We start from the raw sequence: 25,049 nt of genomic DNA on the forward strand, positions 1-25,049 counted from the left end.
CCTCATTTCTACAATAAATCAAAAAAATTAGCTGGGCATGGTAGTGCATGCCTGTAGTTCTGGCTACTTGGAAGGCTGAGGCGGAAGGATCGCTGGAGCCCAGCAAGTCGAGGCTGCAGTGGCTGGGAGCGGCCACTGCGCTCCAGTCTGGGTGAGAGAGTGAGACTCCAACTCAAAAAAAAAAAAATTTAGTAGATAATCTACCTGATCTTTCTTCTTCCCTGGCCATCAGAGGAGGCAGCTACTGTGAATTCTGATGTCAGAAGCTTTTTTTAGGGCAAAGGGAGAAGCAAGGTCCAGAGAACTAATTGGTAGTGTTTGTGGGAAGGAGAAGTGGGGCATTAGGAGGCACTTAAACTCTTTTCTCTTTTAAGAACAGTTAGTTACAGGCAGGAGTTGAGCAGTCTAAAAAGACTCTCTGGTGCAATCACATGGGTCTGAAACTCCCAGACAAGAAGCACAGACGGAACACACAGAGCTCAGAAGGGATGTTACTTATGTCTTGACTAGAGTGTAATGGAATAAGTAGGTGACTCACAATAGCCGAGGCCCAGGGAGTAATTTAACTAGCCACACCATCAACAATAGAATGGAAAGAAAATGTTTCCAAATGAAGGTATTTGTCTAATTTCCTCATTCTACCTAAAAAGTATATCACTACTATGATACCATGGATCAGAAATTACAGAGGCAAGAAAGAGAGAGCCCCAAATCCCCTGCCCCAGGGTAACCACTCTGCGAAGTTCCCTCTTCTATCTCTGAGGAATCAGAGTTTTCTCTTCTGCCCCACTTATGATGGAATCTCTTCCTTCCCCAGGATCCAGTTTATGAAGCTGTCTCCCTGTTTTCCAGGGTAAAAGCAAAAAATAGCAAGAGAGGCTAGATAAAATCCACAAAAACCTTACAGGTAATCACTTACCCTTCCGGGAGCCACTGAGGCAGAGAGAGGTCACCATCATGCGAAATCTTTTAAAAGAGATAGGAAAAAAAAAAAGTTAAGATCCTAGGAAAGATGGAAGACTGCCTGTAGGTTGGGCAGTGAACAGGAGAGCAGCAAGCCCAGAGCAGTGTAGGTCATATTCACCATGTGGTGACACAGCCAGTCTGATGTCTAGCCAAGGCCCTGATCAGTCAGGGCAATAAGCAGGCTGCTGTAATGAGCAGTATTTGTCTCTTCAGTGAATAGGATATAAGGTCAAGCTCAGGGCTAAGGTCCACTGGGACGAAAGAAATCATATCTTCCCCATATGAGCCACTGGTCTTCTTCCATATAGTCTGGTCTTCTTCCAGGTGTATTTCTAAACTCCCTTATTTTCCCAGAGTCAGACCTGATCTTTCTGAATTCCCATCTCATTTGTGGTTTCATTTATCTTGGGTGCCTTGAATCCCTGACTCACTGACAGTGACACTGGGTTTACTCCCTATATTTAATAAGCTCTATATAACAAGAGAATCCAGAGGAGATTAGACATTTGGATTATCTCTAGTGAACTGTATAGGGCCTGGAAAGAGGGTTTTAAGCACCAGAATGAAAACCGAGGCACCAAATAATTCAAGGAAGTAACAGTTCAAAAAACCACTTTTTAAAAGGTTTCTTTACCAAAATGAAACAAACAAACAAACGCAAATCCTTCAAGCAGCATGCAGAAAAGAGAGTCTCAAAGCTGCCAGAACTCTCCAGAGAACCAATGGCACATGCTTTTTGCAGACACATAAACCTAGCGCTAACAGGTCTGGGACTTTCTGCCTCTCCATGTTTTCCTCTATCCTCAACAACTTCCCTGCCTCCTATCCTGGAGCAAATGAGCTCCAGAAGGGAGGCAGAAGGAAGCTGCTTAGCTTGGATCAGGGAGTGAACTTTGGAGAAGTTATGGATAGAATGAGGTAAGACAAAGTAGAACAGGGAAAGACAGGACAGGACTAATAGGTGATGGGAAAGTGTACAAGAATTATCCTGGCTCAGCAGTAGACTCAGATGAACTTTGCATTTAAGATCCTTTTCAGGTTGTCTGTTTTAATCAAGCCTCTCTGCCAACTGTCCACAGCCCCCATTCTACCTCATCTGCCCCCTATCCTTTTTGTAGGTAGAATGATACTGTTAACTGAAGGGTCATGTCCAAAAGGAAGCCAGAAGTGGCTGGAGTAAAAGACAAAGGGAACAGTAGAAGAAACAACAGGTGGGAAATAACAGAAAAACTGCAAGTCACCTAAGGTTGCTTGTGGTTAGGGGTAAGGGGTAGGCATGAGGGAAGACCATTCCTAAATCCCTAGATCCTATCAACCAGAACTTATCTTCCCTTTGGAAACAGCTTCTGTACTGAGCAGATTCTTATTTCCTACCCAGAGTTAAATATGTGCCAGAAACCACTGGGCTTAAGGAAACAAAGTCACAAAAATTCTTTGGGAACCAGGCTCAGAGCACACACATTTCCTGTGCTCAGAGGGGACAACACATCTAGAGAAGCCTGCACACACAGCACAGAGCATGCATGCACACAGCACACTGAAAGAAGGCCAGGAAGTGGGAGGAGGTGTAGACAAAGTCCCTGCAGGAGGTATACACAGACACAATTTGTGCCTGAAGGAAACACAAGGTGAACATGGATCCTGTACTTATGGTTTCAGAACATGAGCAAATACTCTCATTTGGAGAGCATTTAGTGTTCACTGGGTCCAAATAACAAGCAAAGCAAACCCTCACTGTCTTCAAGAGCTGTTGTGCTTGCAGGCACAGGGCATTAGTATACTATGCATTCACATGGCTTGGAGGACCCATAAACAGATCTATAGACGCTTGTGCTCACAGAGAGGTCAGGAAGCCTGCCTGGAGCACAAAGTACATCATACTTAAGGCCTTAGGCAAGAGGCACAAAATACTGCAGCAACTCCCGCTCTCAATACAAAGTATGCATGCGTGCTGGGCTCAGCCAGGGTTGATAGCATATGCCAGAGTTCGCAGAAACAGGTAGAAAATGGACACACACTGAGCAGAGTAGAAGAGGAGGGCAATCCACGTGTGGGGGAGTCAAACTGAGTACAAGTGTAAGCACACACATGCTACACTGAATGCGCACCCATGCTGGCGCACACACATTCTCACACTGTGCTCCAGGGATGTGCAGGAGCACACAAAAGCATGGAGCATGCACACAAACTGCTTTCCAGAAAAGCAGACTATATGCATGAGCCAAAGCTCAGAGGCGCAGATCACGCACACACAGTGCTCAGGAGAAAGGGGTGGGGAATAGACAACAAAAAGGACCCAAAGGGCCGGAGGCACAACCTGAAGGGCTCCTCGCTTTCCTTCTGCAAGGAGAGAAAGAGCAGAAAAAAAGGGCAGAAAGGTTAGTATATTCCGTCCTATGGCAGAGAACCCAAAGAAAATGTTAACTAAACTCTGAGGAACATGGAGAAGAGGGAAAAGTCCTCTGGACAACTGGGCAGTTCAAAGAGCCCAGCCAACTGGCTCCCTGAATCCTTACTGCCTATATTTGCTATTCTCTGCTTTTCAGTTTGGAATATCCCAGGAGCTCCTAAAACCAAAGGACAAAGTCTACCTGGGGATTCCAACTGTCCTTTTCCCCTTTCCAAAGGGGCCTGCATCCAGGGTCAGGACTGCCAAGGCCACAAGACCAGCTTTGTTACCAAGGACCACTCCATCAGGTTATCTAAGCTGGCTAAGCACAGAGTGAGTTCCTTCCTCAGAAGCCACATGAGCTTACTCTGGATTTGGTATAAATCCTCAAACCCCAAAGCCCTTTCAATTTTGCAAAGCAAGCTAGACCAAGAAACCATTTGCTCAGCAAGCCCTGGACTGTTTCCCCACACCCAAAATTAAGTTAGGTAAGGGCAGGACCTGGAGTTAAGGCCAGGACCAGGATGCTGAATGGATACTGGCCCAGGGGCATCAACTGGTTGCTGCCCTTATAGAAGTCACAGTGACCTGGATGATAAGATCATGACTACAGCATCTGTAGTTCCGGTGACATGGAAGGCTGAGATGAAAGGATTGCCTAAGCCCAGTAGACCGAGGCTGTGGTGGCCATGAGCGTGCCACTGCACTCCAGCCTGGGTGACAAGAGTGAGACTCAACTCAAAAAAAAAAAAAAAAAAAAAAAAAGACTACAATCCCAAACCTGATTGTTTTCAAACCCCAAATAATACTACACTCTAAAGGAAACTGACACTTTCAGGAGGACCCAACCAAGCCACAATAGGATAAGAATAAAGCCCAGAGATTACTCCTTTCATATTCATCAGAGACTACATTGCCTTGTAGGTCACACAAGAATAGTCCAACAGGGTTCCTTCTCTAAGGAAAGGTCACTCACCTAGGTCTATCAGCACCCCATACTTCCTTTCTCTTCCTTTTAAAGACCCACCGATACCACATCACAAGTCGAAGGGAGAATCCAAAAATCTGATTCATAAGTTTCCAATTTTTCAAACTATTTCTGATGACACAATGGGTCACATGACCTGATAAAAGACTGAACTAGGAATTCTCCAAAACAGTGCAGCTCCAGGAAGGTGGGTAAGATGAGAAAGACACTTCCTTGAATGGAGACATATCTCTTCTACAATTACAGCCTGCCTCCCCCCAGAACATACTGTTCCTTTTGAATAAGAAAATTAGGCAAGGAACACTTTAACTAACCCTATGACTCAAATTGGAGATGTTTCTCTCCTCCTCCACTATTTTCAATACATTCTATGTACCATGTCAAAGTTATTTTGATTGTGTCCTTCTGTTCCCCCCTAATTTCCCCATGCCTAAAACATAAAATCCAGTAAATCCATTGATAAGGCTCTCAATGAGTTGACTCCAGTCCCCAAATTCCGCTCCCTCCCCCTTTCCTGACCCCATACTTTCTAGAATCGAACTGCCTCATTTCCCAAAGAGGACGCATACTCAAAACTTCACATATTTATTTACTCATTTTGCTCCATCAGCCTGAAACAGAACCTCACATCTTTCCATAGCGTAAAATCCAACTCCTCTAAAGCATGGGTTGGGGAAGTCTTCCCTGATGCTCACCTAAGCAAGTTAACAAGGCTCTCCTGATGCACTTATGTGTGTCTTTCTCACTGGTATTTAACACATCATACCTCAACAAATCCCACCACTGTACAGATGAGAACCAGAGCAGACTTTTAACCTCAACTGGACCCTCAGTGTCACCTGACAAGTCTCTCCCATTTCACTAGTGAGCTTCTCTTCCATTTCTCAAAGTAGTTAAACCTAGCCTTCAGATACCTGCTTTACCCCAACACACTAATAATTGCCTATTACATATCACCTAGACAGCCCATGCTTAGTTCAAATTCAACATGTCCAAACATTAAACTTACATCTTCCACTTCTAAACTCCTTCTCCCCCAACTTCAAGACCTGAGACCCCCCCAGTCAGACGCTGGATCATCTACTCTTCATCCTGTCCCTATTCACTCACTCAGCTCTGTATCTCCTACCTACTAAATATCTCTGGCATCTATTCCTGCCTCTTCATTTCAAACTGCTACTCTTATCATCTCTTATCTGAACTCTAACAAGAGATCCCAAGCTGAACTTTCTGTCACTAGACTTGCTCCTCTATAATCCATACTCCACATTTTCTATTTCAGAATTCTGATCACATTTTTTTCTTTGCTTAATTGCATCAATGGCTCCCCATTCCTTATTGTAGCACATAAGGTGCTTCAACACTTGTACTTTTCCTACCATTCTAGCTTACTTTTTCCCCACTTGTTCTTCTGTGTCCTGTATTTAAATATTACTGAGTATTGTCCACCACATCTCTGGATTTTGCACACTTCCCTCCCATATATCTTGCATCTACTGGGTGGATTCAGACTTATTCTTTAAGACTTAGCTCAAATTATTAATGCCTCTGTGAAATTTCTTTATCTGTTTTCCTCTCAAAGGCAGTTATATGCCTCTCTACTATGTGCCCATGGTCCCCACCATTTTATGTGCATAAAGGGGATCAAAAAAAACCCTAAAATTTATTTATAAAGAATTGTGTATCTATTCTTACATGTTTAAGCTTCAGACTGGGTGTGATTGCCTATGCCCAAGGTTCAAGACCAGCCTGGGCAGCTTGGTGAGACCTTGTTTCTACAATAAGTTTAAAAATTAGACACACATGATAGCGCATGCCTGTAGTTCCAGCTACTTGGAAGGCTTGAGGTAGAAGGATCATCTGAGTCCAGCAGGTCAAGGCTGGGATAGCCATGAGTGTACCATTGTATTCCATCCTGGGCAATAGAATGAGACTCTGACTAAAAAATAAAATTAAAAAAAAAAAAAAAAAAAAGCCGGGCTCGGTGGCTCAGCCTGTAATCCCACGCCTTTGGGAGGCTGAGGTGAGTGGATTGCCTGAGCCTGCGGGTTCGAGACCCGCCTGGGCAGCGAGACCTCATCTCTACAATAAATCAAAAAATCAGCCGGGCATGGTAGCTCATGCCTGTAATTTCGGTTACTCGGAAGGCTGAGGCGGAAGGATGGCCAGAGCCCGGCAGGTCGAGGCTGCGGTGGCTGGGAGCGGCCACTGCACTCCAGTCTGGGCGACAGATTGAGACTCCAACTCAAAAAAAAAAAGCTTCAGTCACCTTCAAAGTATTCTCTGTATGATGTAATCTATCAAGATGCTTTTTGCACCGCTCAAAACAGTTTTGAACTTGTCAGTTTTGATGGCTTTTACTGCTTCTGCCGTTTTTTGTTTCACCTCTTCCACATCAACAAAACATTTCCCTTTGAGGACTTTTTTCATCCAGGAAACAAACAAAAAATGTTGTTTGGGGCAAGATCGGGAGGGTAGGGTATAGGGGTCATGCTGTTTTTGGTCAAAACTGTTGAGTACTCAGCACAGTGGGGGTAGGTGCGCTCAGACATCACCCATCATGAAGTGGGCAAATGCACTGAAAGAATCTCAAAAAAAAAAAACCTCACTGAAGCTGAACGCAGTCTCTCACAACAACACTAGTTGGTACACTGATGTTGATGGGTTCCTAGAACACTTACCTAGAGGGGGAAGCCTGTACTACTAGGGGCCCCTCCTCCAAAAAATAATTCTGGGTTTTTTTTGGGTCCCTCCCATACACTTCTATGATAGCATGTTGTCAATACAATGTTTTGTAGTATATTGTAGTTGTCTGTATAAACATCATCCTTTATACTACTTCTTGAGAACGTCTTGTGGATTCTGTGAACTTCTTGTGAGAAAAGATTATATATTATTTTACCTTCATAATTTGAGGGCTTAGCATATCTCCTGGCATTCATATGTAATAAAAGGAACCTAAAACTTTCAGGACTTAGAAAACAATAGCCTTTCTCAGAAAGTATCTCTTGCCTGGTACCTGAAAAGATGTGTCTCTTAGCCAGTTGCCTATACCATTTTCTAGATCCCAAGAAACTGCTATATTAGCTATTCAATTTGTCCCACTCATTGGACCGTTTTAAAAATCTTTTAACTGGGTGCTATGGCTCGTGCCGGTAGTCCCAAGCTGGTTGGAAGGCTGAGGGAGGAAGATTGCTTGAGTCGGAGGCTGCAAGGAGCTATGATTACACTACTGCACTCCAGCCTGGGCAACAGAGCAAAAGCCTCTCTCTCTCTAAAAAAAAACCAAAAAACTAAAAAAACCAAAAACTTTTGTTACTAAGAATCAAACTTAGCCGGGCTCGGTGGCTCGGCTGTAATCCCGCACTTTGGGAGGCTGAGGTGAGTGGATTGCCTGAGCCTGTGGGTTCAAGACCCACCTGGGCAACTTGGTGAGACCTCATCTCTACAATAAAATAAAAAATTAGCCGGACATGGCAGCGCGCGCCTGTAGTTCCAGCTACTTGGAAGCCTGAGGTGGAAGGATCGCCGGAGCCCAGCAGGTCGAAGCTGCGGTGGCCGGGAGCAGCCACTGCACTCCAGTCTGGGTGACAGAGTGAGACTCCAACTCAAAAAAAAAAAAAAAGAGAAAGTTCATTTTATGAGAAAGTAACGTAACTTCTCACTGCCACTCTCCTGGTATGCCCAATAAAAAAAATCGTAACTCCATTGGTAGGAGTCAAAAGACTTGAGGTGCTCAACTTATTTGAGCCTTACCTGTAAAAAGTGGGTAAGAACAGCTACTTCCCGAGGTTATTGCAATAATTCATTTCTTCAACACTCATTAAGAACCTACTGCTGGGCACTGTTCTTAGTGCTGATGATGCAGCAGTGAATAAAACAAACTCCCTGATCCTGAGAAGCTTTTATTCTATTAGGAGAAACAGACAACCCATAATGATGATGATTATAACAGTAGCTTATACTAACTGAACACTTATTTTATATCTGGCATTTTATTTGAGTAAGCTCATTTATTTCTCACAACTCCAGTGAGTAAATACTATTATTACCACCACTTGATTTAACTGAAGATTAGAGAAGTTAAGAAATTTGTTTGTATACCTAACCCTGAATTGTATCCCACATCTTTAAAAAAAAAAAAATAAATAAATAAATAAATATAGCACGTGGCAAAGCCAAAATTCGCGATCTGATTTTAGGTTCTGCTATCCAAAATGAATAAACATATACTGTCATATGTGATAGAGGCTCTGTTGAAAATTCAGGTAAGAGTAGAAGATAATGCCCCTTGATGATAGAATTAAGAGCTGTTATTAAAAATTTATAAAAGGTTGTCAGGGAGACCTCACTGAGAAGGTGACATCTAAGCAGAGACCTGAAGGAAATGAGTAAAGAATCCATTCAGAGTTTCAGGAGAAAAATATTTTAGGCTGAATATTCAGCAATGCAAAATGTTAGGTGAGGGCATAATCGGTGTGGAGAAACAGCAAGTTTGCAATAAAGTAGCAGTTCAAACAGGGCTCTACAGGCCTTTATAAGAACTTTGGTTTTCATTCTGAATGACACAGAAAATCACTGAGCAGAGAAGCAATATAATTTGGCTTACATTTTATAAGGATTAACCCGATTGCTGTGGGGAGAACACACTATAGAGGGAAAGGTTCTAGGGAGACCAGTTAGATCACTGCAATAATCTAGATGAGATAAAATGGTGGCTTAGAAAGGATAACACTGGTGGAGGTAGAGATAGTGGTAAGAATCAGAGTATTTTTTAAAGGTGGAAGGGGCAGAATTCACTAATGGATTAGACACAGGCTGTGAGATCAAAGGAGAAGCCAAGAATGACTCTTTAGATTTGGGCCTGAGTAACAGCAAGTATGAGAAGCCATCGACAGGTAAGAAAGACTATAGATAGGAAAAGCAGACTTGACAGGGGCTTGAAGAAGGATCAGGAATTTGGTTCTGGATATGTCAAATCTGAAATGCCTATATATCCATATGGGAATGTTAAGTGGATGTGGAGTCTGATGTTCATGGAAAATGTCTGGGCTGAAGATATAAATCTGGGAATGCTTATGAAACTCATGAGATTGAAAGATTATCACCTAGGCCAGGCACGGTGGCTCATGCCTGTAATCCCAGCACTTTGGAAGGCCAAGGTGAGAGGATCGCTCCAGCCTAGAAGTTCAAGACCAGAATGGGCAACATAGCAAGACCTTGTCTACAAAAAAATAAAAGATTAGCTAGGTGTGGTGGCACAAGCCTGTAGTCCCAGCTAATCAGGAGGCTGAGGCAGAAGGATCCATGATCGTGCCACTGCACTCCAGCCTGGGTGAGAGGGGGAGACCCTAACAGAAGGAAAGAAGGAAGGGGAGAGGGGGAAAGATTATTATCTAGGAAGTGATTTATAAATAAAAAGAAGAATTCAAGATTGAATCCTGGTATGCTACAAGGTTGGAGAGGTGAGACACAAGGATTACTCAGAAGGAATAGCCAATAATGTTGAGGGAAAGGGGAAACCCAAGACAGAGAGGTGTTCTGGAAGCCAAGTAAAAAAGTGTTTCAAGCCAGGCTCAGTGGCTAAGCCTGTAATCCCAGCGCTTTGGGAGGCTGAGGTGAGTAGACTGCCTGAGCCCGAGGGTTCGAGACCCACCTGGGCAACTTGGCGAGACCTCATCTCTACAATAAATCAAAAATTAGCTGGGCGTGGTAGCGCGTGCCTGTAGTTCCAGCTACTTGGAAGGCTGAGGTGGAAGGATTGCTGGAGCCCAGCAAGTCGAGGCTACAGTGGTTGGGAGCGGCCACTGCACTCCAGTCTGGGTGACAGAGTGAGACTCCAACTCAGAAAAAAAAAGTGTTTCAAAAGAAAAGGAAATGAGCATAAGGACAGAGAGTGGAACAGAATTGAGAGTTCAGAAATAAACCCTTATATTTATGGTCACATGAGTTTTGACAAGGGTGCTAAAAAGATTCAATGGGAAAAGAATAGTCATTTTAATAAATCATGCTTGGACAGCTAGATATTCATATGCACAAGATGAGGCTGGACCCCTACCTCATACTACATATAAAAATTAACAAAATAGATCATCATCCTAAATATAAAAGTCAAAATTATAGAATTTTTAGGAAAAAAAGAGGACTAAATCTTTGTAACCTTGAATTAGACAATGGTTTCTTAGCTATGAAACCAAAAGCACAATCAACACAAGAAAAAAATGGATAAATTAAACTTCATCAAAATTGAAAACTTTTGTGCTCTACACTTCCTACCCATTACAATGGCTATTACTTTTTTTAAAAAACAAAACAGAAAATAACAAGTGTTAAAGAAAATATGGACAGGCTGGAACTCTTGTGCACTGTTGGTGGGAACAGGAAATGGTATAGCCATTGTAGAAAACTGCATGGCAATTACTCAAAAAATCAGATTATCATATGATCTAGCCACTCCACTTCTGGGTATATACCCAAAAGAGATGAAAATAGAGGCTCAAATAGATATTTACATACCCATGTTCATAGTAGCATTATTTATAATAGCCAAAAGATAAAGGCAACCCAAGTTCCATCAATGAATGAAAGGATAAATAAAATGTGAGCAGTTGGCTGGGCGTGGTGGCTTAAGCTTACAATCCCAGCACTTTGAGAGGCCAAGGTGAGGGGATTGCCTGAGCCCATGGGTTTGAGAATAGCCTGGGCAACTTGGCGAAGACCTCATCTCATTTAAATTTTTTTTTAAAAAGTGTGATACGTATGTACAACGATTCTGCATTAAGCAGGGGGGAAATTCTGACACATGCTATAATATAGATTAACCTTGAGGGCATTATGCTAAGTGGAATAAACCAGACACAAAAGGACAAATATTGTTTCATTCACTTGCATGAGGTACTTAGAACAATCAAATTCATAAAAACAAAGTAGAATGGTGGTTACCAGACACTGGGATGAAGTGGGAATGAAGGGTTATTGTAAGAGGTACAGAGTTTCAGCATTGTAAGATGAAAAGTGTTCTGGAGATGGATGATGGTGACAGTTGCACAACAATATGAGTGTATTTAATATTACAGAACGATACATTTTTAAATGGTTAAAATAATCAATTTTATGTTATATACATCTTACCACAATAAAATTTTTAAAAAAATAAAACAGTTTTTACAAGTTTATGCTTCGCCGGGCTTGGTGGCTCAGCCTGTAATCCCGCACCTTTGGGAGGCTGAGGTGAGTGGATTGCCTGAGCCTGCGGGTTTGAGACCCACCTGGGCAACTTGGCGAGACCTCAACTCTACAATAAATCAGGGCTTCATTCCAGAATAATGAATAATCCGGCTGTGGTAGCACGTGCCTGTAGTTCCAGCTACTTGGAAGGCTGAGGCGGAAGGATCGCCGGAGCCCAGCAGGTCGAGGCTGCGGTGGCTGGGAGCGGCCACTGCACTCCAGTCTGGGTGACAGAGTGAGACTCCAACTCAAAAAAAAAAAGTTTATGCTTCAAAAGACATAGTAAAGAAAGTAGAAACATAACCCACAGAATGGGAGAGAATATTTACAAATAACATATCTGATAAGGGACTTAAATCCAGAATATATAAAGAACTCTTACAATTCAAAAATAAAAAGATGGCTGGGCATGGTGGCTCACACCTGTAATCCCAGCACTTTGGAGGCTGATGTGGGAGGACTGCCTGAGCCCAGGGGTTCGAGACCAGCCTGGGCAACTTGGTGAGACCTCATCTCTAAAATAAATTAATCTAAAAAAATTAGGCTAGTGTGGTGGTGCATGCCTGTAGTTCCAGTTACTTGGAAGGTAGAGCCCAGCAGGTCGAGGCTACAATAGTCATTGAGTGTGCCACTGCACTCCAGCCTGGAGGACAGAGTGAGATTCTGACTCAAAATAAAAATTAAAAACCAAACAAAAAGACAAACAACTCAATTTTTAAATAGACAAAAGAGGCCAGGAACAATGGCTCACACCTATAATCCCAGCACTTTGGGAGGCTGGGGTGGGAGGATTGCTTGAGCCCAGGTGTTTGAGATCAGCCTATACCTTATCTCCACAAAAAAACTAAAAAACTAGCCAGACCTAAAAAAGACAATATTTAAATTCATGTGGAAGCAAAAAGAGCCTGAATAGCCAAAGCAATCCTAAGCAAAAAGAACAAAGCTGGAGGCATCATACTGCCAGGCTTTAATTTACTGTAAAACTACAGTCACCAAGACAGAATGGTACTGGTTAAAAATAGACACACAAACAAACAGAATAGAGAACCCAGAAATAAAACCATGACCCTATAACCAATTCATATTTGATAAAGCTGACAAAAACAAACATTGGGGAAAGGACACCTTATTTAACGAATGGTGCTGGGAAAACTGGCTAACAACATTCAGAAGAATGAAGTTGGCTTACCTATCACCATATGCAAAAAGTAACTCAAAATGAATTAAAGAGCTAAGTGTAAGACCCCAAACTATAAAATATCTTAGAAGAAAATCTATGAAACTTTTTTCTAGACATTGGCCTAGGCAATAAATTCATGATCAAGTCCTCAAAAGCAAAGGCAGTAAAAATTAAAATTGACAAGTAGAACCTTACATAGTTAAAAAGCTTCTGAACAGCAAAATAAACCATCAAGAGAGTAAAGAGGCAATCCACAGAATGGGAGAAAATATTTGCAAATTATACATCTGACAAAGACCTGATATCCAGAATGTATAAAGAACTCAAACAAATCAATAGGAAAAAAAACAAATAACCCCATTAAACAGTTGGCAAAGAACATGAACAGACACATGTCAAAGGAAGATATATAAGTGGCCAATAAACACGAGAAAAAAATTTCAATGCCACTAATTGCCAGGCATGGTGACTCATGCCTGTAATCCCAGCACTTTGGGAGGCTGAAGCAAGAGGACTGCCTGAGCCCGGGAGTTTGAGACCAGACTGGGCAACATGGCAAGATCTTGTCTCTACAATCAATTTAAAAAATTAGCTGGGCATGGTGGCATGTGTCTATAGTCCCAGTTACTCAGGAGGCTGAGATGGAAGGATTGCCTGAGCCCAGCAGGTCGAGGCTGCAGTAGCTGTGATTGTGTCACTGCACTCCAGCCTGGGCAACAGAATGAGATTCTGACACACACACACACACACACACACACACAAAATCACCAATCATCAGAGAAATACAAATCAAAACCACAAAGAGATATCATCTCATACTAGTCAAAATGGCTATTAAAAGGTAAAAAGCAACAGATGTTAGAGAAGCTGTAGAGAAAAGTAAATGCTCATACATTGTTTTTGGGAATGTAACCTAGCTCAATCCCTGTGGAAAGCTGTTTGAAGATTTCTCAAGGAACTAAAAATAGACTTACTACTTGACCCAGCAATCCAACTACTGGGTATATACTCCACAGGTATATAAATCGTTTTACAAAAAGACATTTACTTGCACTTGCATATTTATTTTAGCACTATTCAAAAGAGCAAAAACATGGAACCAATCCAAGTGCCCATGAACGGTGGACTGAAGAAAATGTGGTTACATGTACACCATGGAATACTACGTAGTTATAAAAGAGAACAAAATCATGTCCTTTGCAGCAACTTGAACTCAGCTGATGGCCATCATTCTAAGCAAATTATCACAGAAACAGAACACTAAATATAGCATATTCTCACTCATAAGTGGGAGCTAAATACTGAGCACACATGGATATTAAAGATGGGAACAGGCTGGGCACTGTGGCTCACACCTGTAATTCCAGCACTTTGGGAGGTGGAGGCAAGAGGATTGCCTGAGCCCAGGGGTTCGAGATCAGCCTGGGCAACTAGTGAGACTTCATCTCTACAATACATTAAAAAATAAGCTGGGCGTGGCGGCACACACCTGTAGTTCCAGCTGCTTGGAAGGCTGGAGTAGAAGAATTACTTGAGCCCAGCAGGTAGAGGCTGCGGTAGCTATGAGTGTGCCATTGCACTCCAGCCTGGGCAACAGAGTAAGATTCCAACTTAAAACAAAGCAAAACAAAACAAAAAGATGGGAACAGCAGACACCGGGACTACTGAACGGGGCAGAGAGGAAGGGGGGATAATGGTTGTAGAACCACTTATTGGGTCCCATGCTTACTACCTGGAGGGTGTGGGCTCAATAGAAGCCCAAACTTTATCATCAAGCAATATACCTAAGTAACAACCCTGCACATGTACCCCTTGTATCTAAAATAAAACAAAATACATTTTTTTTAAAAAACAGGTAGAAATAACTGTTGCCAAGGATATGGAGAAATTAAAACTCTCATATATTACTGGTTAGAATGTAAAATAGTATGAGGAGGACTTTGGAAGATAGTCTGGTAGTTCCTCAAAATGTTAAACATAGAGTTACCACAAAACCCAGCAATTCCACTTCTAGGTAAATACCCAAGAGAATTGAAACATATGTCCACACAAAGACTTGTTACAAGTTCTCATAGCAGCATTATTCAAAATAGCCAAAAAGTGGTAACAATTTCCCAAATGTCCATCAACTGATGAGATAAACAAAATGTTCACCCAATAAATACTGTTCAGTCACAAAAGTACTGATAGGTGCTACAACATCAGTGAACCTTAAAAACATTATATCAGACACAAAAGGACACATGTTGCATAAATCCACTTATATGAAATGTCCAGAATAGACAAATTTATAGAAACTGAAAGTAAATTAGTGGTTGCCAGAGGCTAGGGGCGAAAGGGGTGAGGGAAATGTTTCTTATGGGGTGAGGGAAATGTTTAGAAATTAGATAATGGTGATAGCTGCATAACTCTGTGAGTATACTAAAAACCACTTGATAGTGTCTTTTTTTTTAAGCTAAGGTTTTACTCTGTCACCCAGGCTAAAATGCAATGGCACAATTGCAACTCACTGCAGCCTCAACCTCCTGGGCTCAGGCGATCCCTCTGCTTTAGCATCCCAAGTAGCTGGGACTACAGGCATGTGTCACCATGCCCATATACATGTTGTTTTTTTTTGGGGGGGGGGGTAAAGATGAGGCCTCACTATGTTGCCCAGGCTGGTCTCGAACTCCTAGGCTCAAGCAATCTTCCTGCCTTGGCCTCCCAAAGTGCTAGGATTACAGGCATGAGCTACTGCACTCAGCTGACTACATACTTTTAAAGAGAATTTAAGGGCAAATTTTATCATATGTGGATTATAACTCAATAATGTTATTATGAGAAAAAGAAGGAAGTGATTATCAATTGTGTCAAATTGCTGTGACTGATTAAGAAGAGGATTAAAATGAGCCATTAGTTTGACAGTATAATAATCATCTAAGGCCTTGACCAAAGCTATTCTGGTGAAGTGATAAGAATGAAACAACCAAGCCGGGCTCGGTGGTTCAGCCTGTAATCCCGCGCCTTGGGAGGCTGAGGTGAGTGGATTGCCTGGGCCTGCAGGTTCGAGACCCGCCTGGGCAACTTGGCGAGACCTCATCTCTACAATAAATAAAAAAATTAGCCGGGTGTGGTAGCGCGCGCCTGTAGTTCCAGCTACTTGGAAGGCTGAGGTGGAAGGATCGCCGGAGCCCAGCAGGTCAAGGCTGCGGTGGCCAGGAGTGACCACTGCACTCCAGTCTGGGTGACAGAGTGAGACTCCAACTCAAAAAAATAAAAAATAAAATTAAAAAAGCTAAAAGAATGAAACAACTGAATTTTATACAATGCACTTGAGAGTACTTAAAACAATGCCTTGCATATACCAAGAAAAGAAAGATGAAAAATAAGAACTCAAATTAATGGTAAGCTACAACGAGTAAGCATAGGCCCTGAGAGTTCCCAAACAGAAGAGTAAAGAAATCAGATTTTTTACATGCTTCATTGTGCTGGCAGTCTCTGTGATACTGAATAAGCTTACTGGGTTGGGGGACTACTCTAGTGATGTCTATAAAAGGAGTGTGTTGCCCTGCTCTATGCAATGGTTCTGAAGTCAGGCCTGGGCGTAGCACTGAAGGGGCTCTGTCAACTCCTGGCACCCGCTCCATGACTCTGTCTGCAGTCTTCAGACCAGACTGATTCTTGGCTAGGACCAGGAACTGTGGCTTGCTTTCTTACTGATGCTTCAGAAAACCTCCTTCTACTCATCATCACTGTTGCTACCACCACCTGCTTCCCATAGGACAAGGTCCTGCATTGCCAGACAGGATGTTAGCCCAGAAGGGGAAGTTTGCAAGCTGAAGATTCCGGAACAAGCATCCTCATTCTTGGTGTTTATACTAACATCAGTTCCTACCAAGGTTTGAAGAATTTGTAAGGAAGTACTGCTTTGAGATTTGTTGTTTCTAATGTTGCTATAATGAAATAATTTCTCAATGCCTGGAAAGAAGAAATAGGCTGCAAAGGTAAGAGAAGAGAGAAATCCCCTACAGCTAAGGAATTACTGCCTCAGAATGCTTCCTGGAAGAGGTGATGTTTTGGTTGCATGTTGAAGAATGAATAAGTTGCTAGGCTGAAATGGTGAACACATCAGAAGGAAGCACATACATGCGAATATGCTGAGAACAGAAGGTGCAAAGCAAATCTGTATGACAGCAAAGTTTCCTTTTGAAAGACTTACAGTAACTGGACAATGGGAGATAAGCCTGGAAATACAAAGACTAATTGTAGTGACCATGAATGCCAAGTGAAGGAATTTAAACTCTTTTTAATAAGCTGTAAGAAGCAGCTCTAGGGAATATTCGAAAGGAGAATAACATAATTTTCATTTTTCAAATTTAATTTTATCACTTGAAATTACATTCAAATGGTTGAAATTCTAAAAAGTAAAAGAGGGAACACAGCAAAAAATCTCCTTCCCATCCCACTAGTTTTTCACCTAATACCTTTCCCCATGGGCAACCAAGTATCCCTTCCTTATGTATCTTTCATTAAATGTTCTATACATATACAAGCAGACACTGTGGGTGTGTATATTTTTTACCTCCCCTTTTTATACAAATGAAAATGTCTTATACATATTGTTTTGCACTTTGTTTTTTTCATGTATCAATATATCTTAGATAATTTTCCATTTTAGTAAAAAGCTACCTCATTCTTTTTATAGCTACCTGGTACTATATTCCATTGTTTGAACATGCCAATAATTTATTTAACCAGTGTTTAACGAACAGAGGCTATTTTCAATCTTTGCTGTTAAAAACAATGCTTCAAAAATAGATTTATCCATATGTCACTTCCACATGTAAAAATATATCTGCAGGATACATTCCTGGAAGTGGTTTTGAGGGCTTGAAGGGTATATATATTTGTGATTTTGATAAATTTTGACAATCACCTTCCTTAGAGTTAATGCCAGTTTATACTCCCATTCTATCAGCAATGTATGAGTGCCTATTCCCTCACACCTTTGCCAACACAATATGCTTCATAATTTAAATGTTGCCTCAGGAAGATTAATCAGGTTATATGCATAAGAGGACAACCCCATTTAAATTTAAAACTGGATGAATACAGCATATGCTCTTTGGATAAATTTAATTTTGATTGGGAGAAGTAATTTTAAAGCTACATATCTCCATACCGCCTAGAAAAAAGTTCCCTCATTCCTTTTAGTCAAAAGCCATGCCATTCTCCAACTCTCAGGTGAGTAGCTTTTAGCTGGAGATAAAAGAAAGGGAATATGACCTGTGAAGGGCAGAGTGGTTCTAGGGCAGAGTCAGCACTATAAGCAGCTTCCAAATACTCCAAGTCAGATGTAAGGCTCTATGTTGGTAAGCCCAGGAGTAGGAAGAGACAGGTTAGGGGAAATTTGCACAGTGACCTACTGAGGTGGAGCTGCTGGGGAAATGACAACCTTACCTCAGCGAGAAACCCATGGAAGGTAATTTTAAAATGCAACACCAGATTCTTTCTCAGTCCTTCTAGTGCCTGTGAGCAAATATGTCTCATCCCCTACTCCTGCATTCCACTCCCACCTCTCCTTTACACCTAATATTCTAAAAGCCTTGCAACTGCAAACTACTTCTGCCCATATGTTTCTCCCTCTTTCCATTTACCCCCCCCCCACACATAGATTGGAGGCTCCCTAAGGACAGGAACTTACTTCCTGTTGCTTTAGAACCCATTTTCACTCCAGTTTCCACAGGATTAGCTTAAGATCTGTACTTGAGTAATTTAGTCTGATTCAAGCTATGGACCTCCCCAATCACCTTATGAAACTTGCCATCATGCTGTGTCTTATGCTGGCCAGAGAGAGGCCATACCTTAGCCAGTTGGGACCCTGTTAAATAGAGACTCAGAATACCTGAGTGTATATCTTCTACTGAGAGATGGTTTGCCTTCTGTACTAGCTCGTGCAAAAGTTTTTTCTGCCTCAGTCTTTTCTCTCTGAGAACATTTTTAAAATTGTTGATGCACTTGTTGAGGTAAATGGTCTCTGTACATACTTGCTCTAGGCTTAGTCTGCCCTGCTTTGGAGATTCAGGCCTGGAACAAGTCTCACTTCCCAGACATGGAGCCAGAGAAAAACTTGGCAATGAATATGCAAGAGGTGAGTTATTAGAAGCAAGAGAGGAGTTGCTTGGATCCTGAGGGGTTTGTTCTCCCTGTGTGGAGATGCCCACTCCACCAGAGACCACACTGAGCAAGCTCTCACTCCCCTGACTCCCAGGGCTCTCCACTGAGCAATCCTGGGCACCCCCAGAACTGACTGTCCCAAGAAGTCGATCACTGTTCTCTGACTGGGAACCACTCTCATTGCTTTCCAGGTCCTCAGGACTGATGGACTCACTGTTTTCCAGTTTCTGAAATACCCCCTGCAGAGCTGAACGAAAGTGGTAAATTGCTCGGCCCAGTTTACTTGAATAAAACTTAATTTCTGCATCCTCATCCTCCTGTGAGCCACCCAGAACACAAGAGGACTTGTCAAAGACATCCTTAAGGACCTGAGCAGCACATTCCTCCTCTTCATTCAGGTCAATATGAACCATGTCACTGAAAGTCTCGGGTCCTATGATAATTTCCTCCATCATGCTGTCACAGTTCAGAGCTGCAAACCTTCTGGACTTGTCTGTCAAAAGATCCTCTAGCTGCTTTGAGCTCAGAATATCAAGCCCGGCTTCACAGTCTAGGACCTTGTCCTCTACATTTATTCTCTCTGTCTTCAGCAACCCAGACAGTGACAGGCAACTGCTGGCCTCACTTTTATTGCTGCAGTCATTTTCTGGTTTTGCTCCTTTACATGCTTCAAGTTCTTGGCTGCACTGTTTGAAAACCTGGGAATTCCCAGAATCCTCCTCTTCTGAGATTAATGCTGAGGCAGGTTCCTCAAATTGATGGAGGGTAGATAGAGAAGCCTTTTCCCCTACCAGTTTACCACAGCTGCCACTGATAGCTTGCGATGTTCTTGATGTTCCTTTTACTTCTTCCTGCTTCTTAGACACATCACTTTCCTTTGCTGAATTGTTCTTGAGTAGGAAGCAAAGGCCTTGCTGCTCAGGGGTCTGGTGTTTTGTATGGTGATTCTGAGCCCTCATCTGATATGGTCCTGCTATGGACCCTCTGTCCCCTTTTTTCACCGGAAGTGGTTCATCGTGGTATGAAGAATTTCCACTATGATCCTGAAGTTGTTGTTGCAAACATGATATAGGCTCCTTTTGGGGATTCTTACAGCTCTGTAGCCAGCTTGGTTCTTCTCTGGTGGCAATCTGGACCCCTACACTCTGCAGTAAGATGGATTTCTGCAAGATGAAGTCTCTATGCTCTATATGGGCAAGTTTCACAACAGTGGGTCTGGGGGCAGGGCATTTGCCTGTCCTGTAAGCCTCTTTGATGTACCTGTTGCACTGCATGCCATTAACACAGAGGTGCTTGGCTAGGAAACTGTCCACCAGTTCCACTGTATTTTCTCCATCTTGCTCAGGAAGTCCATACAAATACAGAATGGCTTCCTCACTAGGTCTGTCCATATGGGGTCCCTTGGTCTTTCCCCCGACACACACCTTGGCCAGGGAGCTGCTGCCCCCCTGCAAGCCTTCTATTTCACTCAGTACTGAGTCTACACAGCTAGAGACTTCATCCACTGAGCCCCGGACTTGGCTTAGATGCTGCCGCAGCTCAGCAATCTCAGTCTGGAGACGGCTGATGCCTTGCAGCTCTCTGATGATATATTCTACTACATCTCCCAAAGGTTCTCGCTGTTCACGGCGACAGCCTTGGCTGGTGCCTCTGGACAAAAGGGCCTTGGCTTGGTTCCTCTCTGAGGGTTCTTGACAGCTTGTGGTAATGCTAGCAGATGAAAGTTCCTGAGAACCAGACCCTGAAATGTAGGCAGTGGAGCCCAGAGTAAGCTGGTTATTGGCCTGCTGCCCAAAGCTGCAGAGCTGGGCCAGGTCCCCATCTCTATCTCCACCAGTGGCTGAAGCTGCTGACCCATGGCAAGGGGGTAAGGAGTTGTCCTCTGGTAAGAATCCAGCAGGGGCAGAGGACTTGGTCTTGATGCCACACACAGTTTCTGCCTTAGCCTTATCTGGGGAGAGCCTGGAGGAGGGTCCCAAAGTGACCATGATTTCTTCCTCTGACTCTTGCAACAATCGCTTCATTTTCTCCCTCAGGGTCTCAGGGGTTCTCTGCTTCTTCCTCTTATTTCTGGTCAGGATGCGTAATAAGGATTGTTTTGGATGGCAACAGCCTGTACTGCTCTTTTCAGTTTGCTTCTAGTGATTATTGCTGGCTGATGCCTTGGGCTTAGCCCACAGTGCTGCCTGGAATAGCCCCATGTATGGCCTCCAAACCTGGCACATGCCCCTGGATCTTGGCTTGACTTATCCTGTAGCTAGTAAAAAAGGAAAATAGTGCACTCAGGTCAGAAAGCAGCAGGATAATTTTCATTCAAATCAAGCTGTGTCAAGCAGGAATAAGAACATTACCCCCTAAGATTACAGAAATCAACTCTGACCTGTCTCCCAACCCTGGCCTTAAAGACTATGGACAGTCAGTTCTCTCTCCCTGGCTTCCTGTTACAGTATTACATAAAATTAAATCAAGTCCTGTGTTCTTGGCAAGTGTCTAAGTCATCAGTATTGAGACAAGCTGCTGGGAGGTAAATAAGGTAAGGTCAATGAGTGACACCATATTTGAAGCTTAACAAAATTTGGTACTAGGGTCTTGGCTCAGGAATGAACAGACGCTTAATCACCAAGACTCAAATCACATGCACAGTGAAAGACAAGACAGAATGGTTTTTTTTTCTTTCGTTTCTAGTTTGTTATTCTGGTGGAGACTGTACTACTCAAGCCTGTGCTTATAACACAAAGTATTTTCCCTTTGTTTAGTGATAGCAGTCATTCACTTGGAGAAAGAATCATGAAAGCATTTTAAACTTCGAGGAAAAATAGTTCTACACTTAATTCTAGAATATGATGGTAGAGTATGGAAGTCACTGACCAGACTCAGGTGGCATTAGCATGTTTGGATCTAGAAGAGCAGGTAGCCAAAGGCACATGTATGATGGACTCAACTGGGGATGAAGAAGACTGAGGCTTAGCCTGTTCCTTACCTCCACTTAACAGTCCCTAAGGGCTTGTGCAGTTAATCAATGCTCAGGTTTGGCTTTCCTGGCCCACAGAGCACTATGGTAAGTGATTGTCCAGCACACTATCCACTGCTCAAGTAGCACAGGGTTGCTTCTCACCTTCTGCCTGGCCTGGAGAGACACTGCATGCGACAGGTGGGGAGCTGGTTACTTCTCAGAGGATTCCAGGGTGCTTTACTACAGTTTTCCAGAAAGGTGAAGACAGCCCTGCCACCAGTCTTGTTCCTTCATCCTAAACTACTGGTGACTGTACTATGGAAGCAGAAATGACTATTACCTTGTGTGGGGTGGAAATCCATTCTCTTTTTACCAGGAATGTGAAAAGAAGAGGGAAAGAGCAGAGTGGAAAGTACAAAGGGGACAGCAGAGACCCAGGAAGCACATGGGACTGCCAATACTCTCCAGTTCTGCTAAGTCACCCTGGGAGGGGTAAGATGGGTTAGAGGGAGACATGCTACCCTTCATGTTCTTTGACCAGAGATGCTTTCCCCATTTTCTAGATTTGATTGAGATTTCTAAACCTTCTAAGTCCCTGCCTCCTTCTATTTTCCAAGTACTCAAGTAAATCCTAAAAGGGGAAAACTGCCTTAAAGACCACAAGTAGACTGTTCTCATAGCAACTCATTTTCAGGAAAGGCCACCACCTACATATATAGTCTGTGGTCCTGAAATTTAGAAGCACTATGCTTCCCCAGACTAGGAGAAACCAAAACAAGTCATAGGACTTGGAGAAAAAGATGAAACTGATTCCTTTTATTAGAAATAACTAGGCCAAAAACCAAGAGACAAAAAAATAGATGAATTCCCAATTCATATCTCCCCTCTTCTCTCCAGCTCATCTAAGAACTCCATTTCATTGAGGAATTCCTTATCTGAGAACCCTACCCATTGTGTGAGGCAATAGAGAGGCCCAATTAATCCATGTCTGCTTTACCTCAAGGTCTCAAAGTGCTAGGACCAGCCATACCCCTAACCTGGCCAACTTAGTCTAGTCTACAAGGATGTTCTATGTGTACAACCTACTGATTGGAATTCCTTCTTGTTAGAATTCCTGGGTCGTGGGCTTGGTACCCAGCTACCTAGACAGACAGCCCTCAATTCTAGGGTACTTTACATTCTTCTTTTTCTCTTCCCACAAGTACACTTCGTTCATTTCTGAAGACACTCCTTTCATTGCTTTCTAATCATACAGGGATTGGGTATCCCTGATTTGGGTAACCCTGGTGCTAGCCCTGAACAATGTCCCTGGCTCTACAAGGGCTGGAGATACCAATTGGTCTTTCAAGTTTGGCCCGAAAGAGAAAGATTGCTTATTAAACCAGGATGGAAGCTCTGTGTATATATAACTACATGAAGCCATGAGCAAATGCCACTGGACTGACAATCAAGAGACTTAAATTTGGGTCTTGTTCCAGCAGTGCTCTTGGGTTGAACGCGTGATATCTCTGTGAGTTAGTTTTCTTATCTGCAAAGTGGGGGAAGACAATTACAGGAATGTTTTGAAGTTAAAATGAGGTACTTAATAAAGTTAAAGTACTGCAGTGTTATTATTACTGAATGACAAGTCAAAAAAAGTGGGGAAACCAATACCTAAGCCAAACATCCAACTACCTAAATGGTATAATTTGAGTGAGCTGTGGCATCTACCCCTATCCCAGACTCCTACCTTTCTCAGTCCCTTCTAGTGGTCTACAGCAGTGTCTAGAATCCCACCAGTAGAGTGTCGCCCTTTGAGTTACTCCTCCTTCCTCCCAGAAGTTTTATTTTTAGGGTAAGAAAAAAGAGAAGCAAATCACTTAGTTCCCACTCCTTCATTCAGGTGTCAAGAGGCCTGTCATCTTCTTTCAGACATCCTGAAAGCATGAGAAAGAAGCAAATGGCTATAGGAGCAAGCTTTTTCTCTCTAATGCTGGGAAGTCCAGAATTCATTGCCAGGTCCCCCAATGCCAGTTCCACTTTGGTTCAGATGAGACCGTTTGTCAGGAACAAAAGTGAAGGTGACTCCCAAGTCAGCTACTGCTTCAGTACAAGCTAGGCTAACTTGGGGCCTATTTGCTTTTGTCTCTCAGATCAATACTCCATATAAACTTGGTCTCATTTCCTGTATAGTCTTATGAGGTATCCCCTTCCCAGACTGCTGTGCCTACAACATGGCTGGCCAGCCACACAAGAGGCAAACGGCATAGTCACTGAGTTCGTGCCCTTTCCTATGGGCTCCTGAAGGACTGAAGACAGCATTGCCTGCTTCCCCATGACACTGACAAATAGGAAATTTCCAACCAGAGCTGCCATAGCAACTGCTCCAAGCCCAAAACAAAGACATTTGCTTCTATAGTGAATAAACAAAACCCTACAAATCTTCTGAGTTGGTACGGTCTCATCTGAACCAAAGTGGAACTGGCATTGGGGGACCTGGCAATGAATTTTGGACTTCCTAGCATTAGAGAGAAAAAGCTTGCTCCTACAGCCATTTGCTTCTTTCTCATGCTTTTAGGATGTCTGCCCCTGGATGACTCCGAACTTAAGAATGCCTTCTGGTGATAAAGGTTCCCTGATGGAACCAAACTTACTTAGTCATCTAGGTCTTTAGGCACTGACAGAGCTCAATGTGATTCCCAAAGGATAATCCAGTCACTTTGCTCAGAGTTTAATAGGATATCATAAGCCAGAACGGGTTGAAGAGGCAACCTTCAGAGCCAGGAGGCCCAGTTCACCTCCTTCCCCAGCCTCTCTTAGCTACTACTGGCCACAGAAATGAAATGACAGGAGCCAAACTGTAAGAAAACTATTTGGTCTTCAAGTCAATTAAATTGGATAAGTACTTACTGGGTATGCCAAGCTATGTGCCAGGGATACAAGATAAAGTCCTTGTTCTCTAATATCTTAAGGTTTAAAGAGAAAGAGAGACATACAGATGATCACAATATAAAGTAATACATACTATAATAGAAGTTGTCATTAAAGGCAAGCATTGAATTCCAGGCCTGAAGAATAATAAGGAGGTGAGAGACTCAGCAAAATCTGGCAGGCAAGGCCACAAAGAAGTTATGTGTGAGCTGGCATAGGATAAGTAGGCTTTGGGGCCCACCCAGCCATCTCGTTTTTTTCCAGCAATCCAGAGCTGTCA

At 42.8% G+C, this 25,049-nt stretch overlaps 1 protein-coding gene across 5 annotated transcripts in view; it reads right to left on the reverse strand.

Moving 5' to 3' along the window:
• The window catches only part of UNC13B (unc-13 homolog B), a 125,330-nt gene that overhangs the window by 38,654 nt on the left and 61,627 nt on the right, over positions 1–25,049 (reverse strand). For 2 of the 5 annotated variants that reach the window (XM_021715059.1, XM_021715060.1), the window contains exon 4: positions 920–966. In XM_021715059.1, the coding sequence (XP_021570734.1) occupies positions 920–966 (47 nt within the window). Of the gene's footprint in view, positions 1–919; positions 967–3,283; positions 3,307–18,634; positions 20,931–25,049 lie in introns of those variants that run through there. The other 3 variants (XM_008063141.2, XM_021715058.1, XM_021715061.1) reach the window with 3 other exon arrangements.

Source organism: Carlito syrichta, unplaced genomic scaffold, assembly GCF_000164805.1.
Source record: "Carlito syrichta isolate Samal-C Ts95f unplaced genomic scaffold, Tarsius_syrichta-2.0.1 Scaffold306593, whole genome shotgun sequence".
In the NCBI taxonomy this organism is placed as follows: Eukaryota; Metazoa; Chordata; class Mammalia; order Primates; family Tarsiidae; genus Carlito; species Carlito syrichta.